This window comes from Periplaneta americana, chromosome 1 (genome assembly GCF_040183065.1).
Source record: "Periplaneta americana isolate PAMFEO1 chromosome 1, P.americana_PAMFEO1_priV1, whole genome shotgun sequence".
Lineage (NCBI taxonomy): Eukaryota > Metazoa > Arthropoda > Insecta > Blattodea > Blattidae > Periplaneta > Periplaneta americana.
Genome location: NC_091117.1, coordinates 174,888,200 through 174,900,438, shown reverse-complemented (window position 1 = coordinate 174,900,438; position 12,239 = coordinate 174,888,200). Strand labels below are relative to the sequence as shown.

General features: G+C 34.5%; 1 protein-coding gene across 4 annotated transcripts in view; it reads right to left on the bottom strand.

The window, feature by feature from the left end:
• Positions 1-11,316, bottom strand: part of LOC138704406 (facilitated trehalose transporter Tret1-like) — a 31,205-nt gene extending 19,889 nt beyond the window's left edge. Inside the window, exons 1-2 of one of the 4 annotated variants that reach the window (XM_069832265.1) lie at positions 11,248-11,316; positions 10,052-10,165 (exon numbers count right to left, since the gene is read on the bottom strand). In XM_069832265.1, the coding sequence (XP_069688366.1) occupies positions 10,052-10,111 (60 nt within the window). In that variant the 5' untranslated portion in view covers positions 10,112-10,165; positions 11,248-11,316. Of the gene's footprint in view, positions 1-3,459; positions 3,748-10,051; positions 10,166-11,247 lie in introns of those variants that run through there. The other 3 variants (XM_069832256.1, XM_069832282.1, XM_069832273.1) reach the window with 3 other exon arrangements.
• Positions 11,317-12,239: the final 923 nt, after the last annotated feature.

Below are 12,239 nucleotides of genomic sequence, written 5' to 3'. Positions count from 1 at the left end.
TAAAATAAGGTTCCTGCAAACATCAATGATAGGATTTTTGCAACTTATACATATCCGCCTTCAGCTCTCACAATATCATATTGATTGTTGATAAGTTCTTCTTGTTAGAGGAGTTTGATGTAATCGTAGAGTGGAGAACTTTATTCAAGTGAAATAATGAATTACAAATATAACATTTCGTTTAATTGTGGCCCCATTTTATTTGTTTGAAATTCGTATTAATTCATTTCCACTTATACGTTGCGACTGAGTGTGGATTAATAATAATAATAATAATAATAATAATAATAATAATAATAATAATAATAATAATAATAATAATAATAATAATAGTGTACCTCGTTTTAACCGTAACAACGCCTTTTAGTTCTTTTAAGCATTCTCATTATTATTGTATTGTGTTTCTATTTTGTGAAGGATTTTAGATAAGGGCGCAAATAGCCGTAGTAGCTGACGCTCCCTTTTTAAACCCCACTGACTATAGATTAATAATAATAATAATAATAATAATAATAATAATAATAATAATAATACGCACAACGTCCATGAAGGGGTAAGGCCCATCAGCTTCACGTCCACATGCCTTAGAAGAGGTGAACGATCATTCAATCAGTACGGGGGTAAAGTATGGTCAGAATACTGATCCCTCCAGCCTTTATAGCTCGTTTTTGAAGCAGGATTTCGCTACCTGTCGTAGCTTCCCAAATTCATCAATACTGGGTGGACACTAGTCCCATGCACAGGACGAAATTTCATGAGAAAAGTCCTTTTCCATGGAACTCGAACCAGCGCTCATGCCGTAACGTGCTTATTAATATTACAAGACGTATTATACTAAAATATTATTTCTGTAAAAGAGGAATACAAAATTGGATACTATGAGCTCTTAAAAAGGAACAAATATTTTTGATAGTTAAAGACATCATCTAGTTTCAAAAATAGATCAAAATTGCAATTTTCCAATTCAGATTCCTTTCATTTAGAAGTCTTTTTCTCTACGACAGTTTTGTAAATTATATATATATATATATATATATATATATATATATATATATATATATATATATTGTTTTGTTCGCCATCACTGAACTCTCTTGACCACCGGATGAATTTATTATCATAGACTTTTTATTGTGGCTTTTATTTAAATTATTTTTTATTATATTACATTCCATTCCAATGAATGGAGTTTTATTTGAAATAAGTACAGTAGAGGACGCATGATCTGTCCTGTGACCTTATCATGTGCCGTGGCTTTATCAAGATAGATTGGAGGGGGAAGATAAGTTTCAGTCAGAGATGAATTTCCGTCTCGGTAGATTTGTATAATATTAACCATCATGAAACAAACTCTCTTTTTGATAGCTCTTTGTTTGCCCTATCACACAGCTCACATGCCAGTCTCCCCTCCTGACTTATATCAAGAAAATATGCTATAGATTTAGTAGGCTACAGAAGCAACGTGCTGACGTCAGACTTAAAAAGGAGAGTAATACATCAGGAACTTGAAACCCAGAAACGTGCCGTGTAACTCATCCTGTGAATTAGGATGGAGTAGCATCATCTGTACTTAATCCATTAATTGTATTACACAGAGGATTAATAAAAATTTTTCTAACCAAAAAAATGGATTACCCAACAAATTTAATTATACAGATTTTAAAGTATCAACTATTGAAGAAATTTATAAATATACTTTACTAACTTACTACCACAGAAATCAAATAAAACATAAATCTAATCGACATGAATATCGTACTCGAAGACAAAAGTCTACTTTTCCATTAATTGACCCTAAATGCTAGTTTCGGCTCAAGAATGTTTAATAAAATTACAAACCATTTTCCAAATTTGAAATATTTTAAAATTGAAGTTTTAAGAAAGAAATTTATAAAATTATTCATGATATATAATATTAACAAATGTATTTTTTAGCTCGACCATGCCGAAATGTAGTAATTATACACCTGGTAGCAGTCCTTTAATGCATGTCATTAAAGTACACCTATTCATTAAAGTTCAGGTTTTCGATTATTCTCGGATATGCAATCGAAAGAAGAAGGAAACGTCACGGAGGCTGGAAATCCAACACTGTCGCAGAAGGTTATATTCTGTTACTATAATAATTAGCGTTAATTGTAAATAATATTCAAATAAATTCAATTTGTCATCTCGTTTTTCAATGTCGAATTCAATTTCAAGGTTATATCAAGACTAATGTTTATCTTACTCTCTAGATTATATCAAGGTCGTCGACATTCGTTTCCCGGAAAAAATCAATACTTTCGCGTCTGCACACGTCTCACAATTCATGAGGTAGGCTATTGCACTCACATAACAATAACATGAATACTTATGAATAATTTCAAGTTAGAATTATATGGTCGAGAATAAAAAGTCGTATGAAACTTTCCTATAATGGTAATTAAGACTCTCGTATGAAAATTATGAAACTCGCTTGCGCTCGTTTCATAAACATCCTGGCGTCTTAATTACTACCATTATAGGCTCGTTGCATAATTACTATTTTACCCTTTATTTCTGTCGACTATATTCATGTTTTTATTGAATATCACTGGCTTCTGTCTGATTGTAAATTTATATAAAATGTGTTCTCTCTCTTTTTCTCTTTTTTTTGGCCTTGTGTCTTATTTATTGGTTTGAATTAAGTTACTTTTACTGTATTTAGTAAACTGTCCTTGTAAATTTTATGTTATATTATTGACTAAGACCACACCGTACACAAGCCTGCCTCTTACGGTAGTGGCTAGAATCATTTTTTTTTTAATTTTAATTTCTACTCGCTAGCTAGCTAACTAGTTAAATAAACATAAAATAAATTAATTGCTATAAATAGCCTTATTGCGTAATTTGAGTTGCTACTGTAAGAATAATAAATTTGGATAAGATCTTTTCAATACTAATGCATATAAATATATGAATTTATTTATTTTATTTTAGTAGGTTATTTTACGACGTCTTATCAACATCTTAAGTGATTTAGCGTCCGAATGAGATGAAGGTAATAATTCCAGTGAAATGAGTTCTGAGTCCAGCACAGATAGTTACCCAGCATTTGTTCATATTGGATTGAGGGAAAACCCCGGAAAAACCTCAACCAGGTAACTTGCTCCAACCGGGAATCGGACCCGGGCCAACTGGTTTCGCGGCCAGACGCGCTAGCCGTTACTGCAGAGGTGTGGACTAAATACATGGAATTTACTATTTTTGACTTCGGTGAACAATTTTTTAATGTAATTTTCGGTGAAATAGATGCAATTCCTGCATTTATATTATAAATGATTGAACAATATTTTAGACGGTGTTTCATTTGCACTCAACCTCAAGTTCAAAAGTCCATCGAGAAGCATTTTATCAGATTACCTTTATCTTTAAATAAGTCTTCAAGAATATAACATTGATATAATGCTAATGATATGGAAATATAGTTGTACTTACTTGTCTGAACATTTTACTCTCCTATACAATTTACTCACAAAAGGAATAAAAAGATGATTCTGCACCTGCTGGAGATTGTCTACACTGCAAGATAAGCTAATCTAATAATTCAATAACTTCCATAAAAAATGAAACTATTATTATACTCAAATGATATCGCTGCTATCACAAAATGTGGTTTAGTCGCACATGAATCCGTATAATTAAGAAAATCTACAAATTCCTGGAGCTGTAGTTATGCATCGCCACTGTTCACACACCTGCCTTGAACTAATTGAATGGTGTAATGCAACATAACTTTATTTCCTTCGGGACACAGACGCACCATATGTAAATTTCACGCGACCCACATAAGATGTCGCAAGAAGTGTAAGATGATTATCTATTACGTAATAATCCAGACAAACGGCGCAAAATCTAACATGTGGCTATCGGCAGACATTTACACACTCTGAGATAATATTATGATGCTTTGTGATCGTGGATAATAAATTAATACAATCTCGATAAACCGGAAGAGTAAATTAATCTCAAAACAATGAGGTAACATTCCTAACTGCATGCCAACCAATTCCTTACAACATAGTTCAGTCACAGTTTAGTATATACAGTAACGAAGCTTGAGTTTTGAGGGTGTTACGAACAATAGACTGTGCAGGTACCATTTCACATTGTCTGTAATGAGGCAATAGTAGCGATCCTAGTGGTTAGCAACTACCTATGGATGCATATTTATTAAGTATTGAGCTTCGTGAACTGCATATACTAGACCAGACGTCTCCAAAAGTCTACTCGCGAGTAAGCTCTTGAACGGAACCGAAGCCAGTACGTAATGAGCGCGATCCGCCTCACCCATCTCCACCTGTACTGTACTCAATGTTTATGCGCAAACGAAGAGCAGTGGCGGACTGCCATTAGCATTGTGTTCGTCGGAGTGATCCACCGTTTCACAATGTCTTCTAATCATGGACATACATTCAAGGATGAATAGAAAAAGACATTTTTGTGTTGGGGGGAGAATGTGAAATGCTTAATTTATTCGAAAATTCTTAAGAGTGTGTTAAAATTCAACATTCGACGACAATACTCGACTCTTCACAAAGAAGATCATACAATTACAGGCATATTGGACATGTGAAAATAATTCATTTTGGGGCTATCTGTATAACTGTTGGTCATACATAATAATCAATATATTACAATACGTTTACACTCAGTTCCACATGACAAACATATGGTTTTTCGTTTAATTTTAGATGAAATGCGTAGGCCTACAAATATTTTGATAAATATAAAACAAGAAAACACAAACACAAATCACACACGTGTCCTCAGTCTTAAACAAAAAAAAAGCTTCTTGCTAGCTATGTTCTGGCTTGGAATATTAGAAAATCAGTGAAGCCCTTTACAGAAGCATCATTTATAAAATCGTGCATACAGAATGTTATTAAAACAGTGTCCAGAACAAAGTCAAAGTTTAAGAAAATTAAATTGTTTCCAATTACAGTTCAGAGAAGGAATTTCAAGATTGAAAATGTAATTGAATCTGAAGTCGAAACCACAATTAACCAGTTTGTAGCTTACTCACTTGCATTGGACGGAAGCACAGATAAAAATGACAAAGCTCACCTAGCCATTTTCATCCGAGGAGTTAATGAACATTTTACTGTGCCTCAATGTCTTCTAGATGTAATTACAAAATACAACTGGAGACGATCTTTTCCAGGCACACTGAAAGGCACCATAGAACAGAAGAGGTTGAATTTTCAATGGTTTGTGTCAATAGCAACAGAGAAACAAACGTATGATATTTCTTATTCTTTTGATATTATTTGTAAACATAAGCAGACTGTTGCCGCGATTCCCTCACTGATCGCTCCCATCTGTTGAGGTACGAGTTTCTCCCCCTTCTCTAGCTTTACAGCACACTGTGTTCTTCGGGCAGCATCGAGAGCACGAATGACGATACGCTTTTTGGAGACCTCTGTACTAGACCGTGGTTCAGTGTTGTGACTATTTCTAACTTGGCTCGAACAAGCTCTCTAGTAGGCCAATCCCTCGTTAATAAATATTGTTGCGTCTGTCTTCGATCCGTGAACTCATCACACTGATAATGCAGTATTATTGTTCTATTTAATTTTATAGATAGGCTAATAGTAATTGGGAAGTGACGAAATTCCGGCATTTGAAGTGCCATACAACATATCAACATTAACTTCGTTTACCATTCTTCTGGAAATAGAAACAGAAAGCCTGCTATGGAGTAGAGTTGATTACAGGGTTGTTTCCGATCTCTGATAAGGAATTTGAATGACATCCTGTGCGTCAGGAACCACATCGACAACTGAATTGCGGCGAGAGATGTAGTGAGTAGTGAGTAATTTCATAATCAGAGTGCACAGTAGCAATGCCCAAGAAAATCGAGCATTTTTGGGAGGGGTACATAACAACTCTTTCCGATGCCAAGTACAGTTACGTGAAAATCATAGGAGTCTGCAAGACACCTGGTTTCGTTATTTCCAAGCAAGGCATCTTGTGTGTACCTAATAAGACTGGCGAAGCTCGGATGGGATTAATACCAGAGTGGAAAAAGCAAGCAAATCCACCCCCCGTCACAAGTCGCCGCACCCCACGAGATGATACAAATTAATTCCATTCGAGCTTTATCAATCTTATTAAGTACACAGAAGGTGTCTTTCCTAGAAATAAGTAAATCTCATTTATTGCGGGCTTGTTTTATTTTCACTTAACTGTACTTGGCATTGGAAAGGGTCGGAATGTACCCCTCCATAAAAGGCTCGATTTTCTTAGGAATTTGTGCTGTGAGTCGCCGTGCACTCTATGAGATCACTCACTACTGGTCCGTCACCTCGCGGCACAGTTCAGCTGTCGTGTGACTCCTGCTGCACATGACGTTATACAAATTCGTAATCAGAGATCGGAAACAATCCTGCACTTCATTAATGACAACCATCTTCTTCCAACAGTGAATTACATGAAGGTTTTTATTAGTTCATTCATGCAAATACTAAAACAGTTGATTTATTATTATTATTATTATTATTATTATTATTATTATTATTATTATTATTATTATTATTATTATTATTATTATTTTACTTTGTTATTTAACAACGCTGTATCAACTACTAGGTTATTTATCGTCGATGGGAGTGGTAATAGCGAGATGGTATTTGGCGAGATGAGGCCTAGGATTTGTCGTAGATTACGTGACATTCGCATGACGGTTGGGGAATATCTCGGAAAAAAATCCAACCAGGTAATCATCCCAAGCAGGGAACGAACTCGCGCCCGAGCGCAACTCCGGATCGGCAGGCAAGCGTCTTAGTCGACTGAGCTCTACACCGATGGCTTATTATTATTGTTAATATTATTATTATTGTTATTGTTATCATCATCATCATCATTATTACTACTATCAGTCTATCACTATCATTATTAGTAGACATCGAATTTATATGCACTAAAAATTTCTAAAATATGTATGCATTTATGCTGTCAAAATCTTTAAAATATGTTCTGTCATTTCGAAAACACGCACTAAAAATTTTAATTTTAGGCTTATGCATTTTGATACTTAGAATGTAGATTCTTCCTTAGACATCATTCTGGTCGTTGTAATTTGATTTCCAGTACACAATGACAACAAATAAAGAATTTCATTTGAAATTGAAATTGATTGTGCGATTGAAGACATTATTACAGAAACAATTCTTGTCAAAATCGCTATTTTTCAGGAAAAAAAAAAATAGAACAACACATGTCAGCTGTTTCCGTACAACCAGTGTTTATCCTTGTGACTAATGCATCTGACATGGATCATTTTTGGAGTCTATAAACATTTGAAATAGTAGAAAAAGTGTTCTTAACTCAGTTTCATTAAAAATGATTAGGGATGTTTTTGTAATAATGTCTTCAATTTGTACAATTATTTAATTTTTTAACTTAGAGTATTCTGCCCATAAAGTACCGGGAGATTTTAGTCTTTCATTCCTTTCAACAATATACACTAACAAACATTTTTCACTTATTGTTCCATTCTTATGATCTAGCCATTTCCTGATATCACGACATAATAAAATTAGTATCAGAAGTGAAACATAAAAAAATATATATAAAAACAGTGTCAAGCAGTTAAAGAACATAACATTTAGTGACCTCAGTTTCGTAAATATTTCAGTCCTATATTTTACTTGATTGAAATGTAGTATCTCTCGAATGTTTTTATATAAATTATGATAAACAATAATACTTTAGTTACTAAGTAGAGAAAATTCACTAAACACGCATCTAGAGTTACATATTATGCAACCAAAATTAAAGCTTACGGAAAACAGAAGTGGCTTACGAAATATATAAGATGTAATTAGAAACATCAACAAACCAACATCTGTCCCATCGCACTCTCACATGTCGGCAACAGATTAGATAGACCACACTCCTACTGAACTGCCGCAGTAGTTGAAGTACTCCGTATGTTCTCACTTCTTCAAAAGGCTGTGACTAGACATCTGTCTAATACAGGTGTCACATCTCTCAAGTATATATAAATACACACAAGTGTATGTGTGATGAAATTCTGTGTAAAGTCTGCATTTTGAGATGCAGTCTAGGAAGAAGTATAACAAATACTTTTTCCGTAATTACTCGTAAATAAACTTTCCAAACTCACAGAGAGGAAAATACAGGATTGTTTCCGATCTCTGATAACGAATTTGAATGACATTATGTGCATCAGGATTCACACGACAGCTGAACTGTGGCGCGAGGTGACAGACCAGTAGTGAGTGATCTCATAGTCAGAGTTCACGGCGACTCACAGCAGAAATTCCCAAGAAAATTGAGCCTTTTTGGGAGGGGTACATTACGACCCTTTCCAGTTCCAAGTATAATAATAATAATAATAATAATAATAATAATAATAATAATAATAATTCTTTGTTTATACTGGCAGAGTTAAGGCCATAGGGCTTTCTCTTACACTCTACCAGGTCACAAAGTATACAAGCAGTTAAAATTTAACAAAAAGTTAAAGAACAGAATACTAACATATTACAAAAAGATGATGCTAATAATAATAATAATAGCATAATAAAATCGACACTAAACAACATGAAAATAATACCATAATAGAAAAAAAAGTAAAATAAATTGGAATATAGTGAAAGCAACTCATTTAGTACAAATGGTTAATATGGAAAAAACGTAAGGAAGAATATATCAAAATGGATTGTAATAAAATAATAATAAAAAAGAAAAGAAATACGAAAATTAAATAAAATTCACGATAAAAAGGCTATGATAATAAATTCATCGGCTGATAAAGAGAACAAAAAGGGGAAAGGAAGGAAAAAGAAATACATAGCCTATATTGTTACAAAACTATGGCAGAGAAAAGGGTTCATAACTGAAAGGAATCTAATTCAAAAAGTGCAATTTTAATTTATTTTTGAAACTAGACAATGTCCGACAGTCTCTGTGACATGTACAGTTAAGTGAAAATAAAAGAAGCTTGCAATAAACGAGGTTTCGTTATATCCAAGAAAGGCATCTTCTGTGTACTTAACAAGTTTGGTAAAGCTCGAATAGAATTAATTTGTATCTCGTGGGGTGCGGCGACTTGTGACGGGCTGGTGGATTTGCTTGCTTTTTCCACTCTGGAATTAATCCCATCCGAGCTTTGGCAGTCTTATTAGGTACACACAAGATGCCTTTCTTGGAAATAACAAAACCACGTTTTTTGCAGGCTCCTATGATTTTTATGTAACTGTACTTGGCATCGAAAGGGTTGTTATGTACCTCTCCCAAAAAAGGCTCGATTTTCTTGGGCATTGCTACTGTGATACACCGTGCACTTTGATTATGAAATCACTTTACTACTGGTCTGTCACCTCTTGCCGCAATTCAGCTGTCGCGTCGGTGTGATTCCTGACGCATATGACGTCATTCAAATTCGTTATCAGAAATCGGTAACAACCCTGTAGAGGCAACTGAAATTACACTTTGAAGTCAATAACACGTTGCAGACCACATTACGTCCGACAACAATAAGACAACAGTTAAATAAAAAATATATAAATACAACAAAAATAATTGACTAATACATAAACGATAGGAACTTGTTCTACGAATATTAAGTAATGAAAAATACTGCTGTCATATATAGCAGGGCGGGCGAAGAGATGGCGGCAGGACAAGGAAACACTGGATTAACCGATTTTGCACGTGGAACCTAACCTGATGTTAAGTTATTCATCTGTTAATCGTACTATGGCACCGGCCACGATGGTGACAACGAATATAATGATAATCGGAATTGGCATTTAGATGATTCCTTTTTACTGTATTTTACGACTCTTTTTCAACTATGATGGTTATCTAGTATTTGAGTGATATGAAGGTGATAATGCCAGCGACATGAGCACAAGGTCCAGCACCGAAAGTTACCGTACCCAACATTTCTTGTTAATGGTTTGAGGAGAAAATCTCGGGAAAAAAAAACGCTCAACCAGATAATAATAATAATAATAATAATAATAATAATAATAATAATAATATAATGCTTACTTACTTGCTTGCTGGCTTTTAAAGAACCCGGAGGTTCATTGTCGCCCTCACATAAGCCCACCATCAGTCCCTATCCTGAGCAAGATCAATGCAGTCTCTATCTTCATATTCCACCTCCCTGAAATCCATTTTAATATTATTTTCCCATCTACGTCTCGGCCTCCCCGAAGGTATTTTTCCCTCCGGCCTCCCAACTAACACTCTACATGCATTTCTGGATTCGCCCATACGTGGTACATGCCCTGCCCATCTCAAACGTCTGGATTTAATGTTCCTAATTATGTCAGGTGAAGAATACAATGTGTGCTGTTCTGTGTTGTGTGACTTTCTTCATTCTCCTGTAACTTCATCCTCTTTAGCCCCACATGTTTTCCTAAGCACCTTATTCTCAAACACCCTTAAAGCCACCGGTGTGGCTCAGTCGGTTAAGGCGCTTGCCTGCCTATCTGAAGTTGCGTTCGCGCGCGGGTTCGATCCCAGCTTGGGCTGATTACCTGGTTGGGTTTTTTCCGAGGTTTTCCCCACCCGTAATGTGAATGCAAGGTATTCTATGGCGAATCCTCGGCCTCATCTCGCCAAATACCATCTCGCTATCACCAATCTCATCGACGCTAAATAACCTAGTAGTTGATACAGCGTCGTTAAATAACGAACTAAAATAAACAATTAAGAAAACGCCCTTAATCTATATTCCTCTCTCAAAGTGAGAGTCAAAGTTTCACAACCATAAAGAACAACCGGTAGGTTTAATATAACTATTTTATAAATTCTACCTTTCAGATTTTTTGACAGCAGACTGGATGATAAAAGCTTCTCAACTGAATAATAACAGGCATTTCTCATATTTAATCTGTGTTTAATATCCTTCCGAGTATCATTTATATGTGTTACTGTTGCTCCCAGGTATTTGAATTTATTCAAAGAATAAATTTCCAATTTTTGTATTTCCATTTCGTACAATATAATAATAATACTACTACTACTAATAATAATAATAATATAATATAATAATAGTTGTATTAGTAATAATAATAATAATAATTATAATAATATAATAATATAATAATAGTTGTAATAGTAATAATAGTAATAATAGTAATAATAGTAATAATAATAATGATAATGATAATGATAATAATAATAATAATAATAATAATAAAAATAATAATAATAATAAATCAATAGAAAATTAATTCTCACGGTAGGCCTAAATGTGTTCAGAAGCAGACTTCCGAGTGTTCCATAGTGACTTGAAACTTAACAGCTCAACGTTTCGAAACAACATACAGCAGGTTCCATCATCACGGTAAATAACTATGGTAGGACCTAAAGGACCACCTGCTCTGTCAAACTCATATCTGACCCAGCTGTTTGAAGTAGGTAGGAGATAGGGAAGACCTATGAAACGACTTTTGGAAGTAAGATCGAAACAAGTCAACAAGTGGCCTAACTCCTTAAATGCTTCGTAATGATGTGATGACATAAATTTGACAACAATATCAATCATATGTATGATGCAATTAAATTAATTGTATCAAAATATGAGGCATTCAGAGCTAAAGTGGATCAAATCACATATTTTCATAAATTCAGTTTAATTCATTTTCTGATTATTTGAAGTTGGATCTTTTCCGAGCAATAATGGATCAAGTCTTAATTCCAAGCAGTCACTTTTGGCTCAGATTATTTGTTCACGATGTTTCGAGCCATAGTGCAGACTTCCTATTCCCCTACCTTTAGGGAGTGAATCGCCTTGGAGGGGAGCGCGACAGGGCTGTACAGTACCTGCTGCAGCAGATCAGCTTTTGTTTCAGTAACACAGATCAGTACGTGTGCTCATTGAGCTGTGACTGTGAATGCGTTATGAAAAATAAATTAAGCAGTCCACAGATATAATGAAGAAGAGAAATCACGTATCGTAAAACATAATTGTTATAATTTTTTCCTCAGCCAACAACATTATTTTAAAATGCAAGGATTTCATCATCTCATGTGGGTCTAATAGTGTTGTGAGAATTTAAATGAGATTAGTAAAGTTTTCAAAATCTCATATTCACAAACGCTGATTTCTTAATCGGTATTCTCACGGCAAAACAAAGTGAGAATAGCGTTGTTTTGGAGTCTGTACAAACACAGTCATCAAAGGTTAGACGACTTACAACTTTTATTTGATAAGTGGTGAGAATATTGAG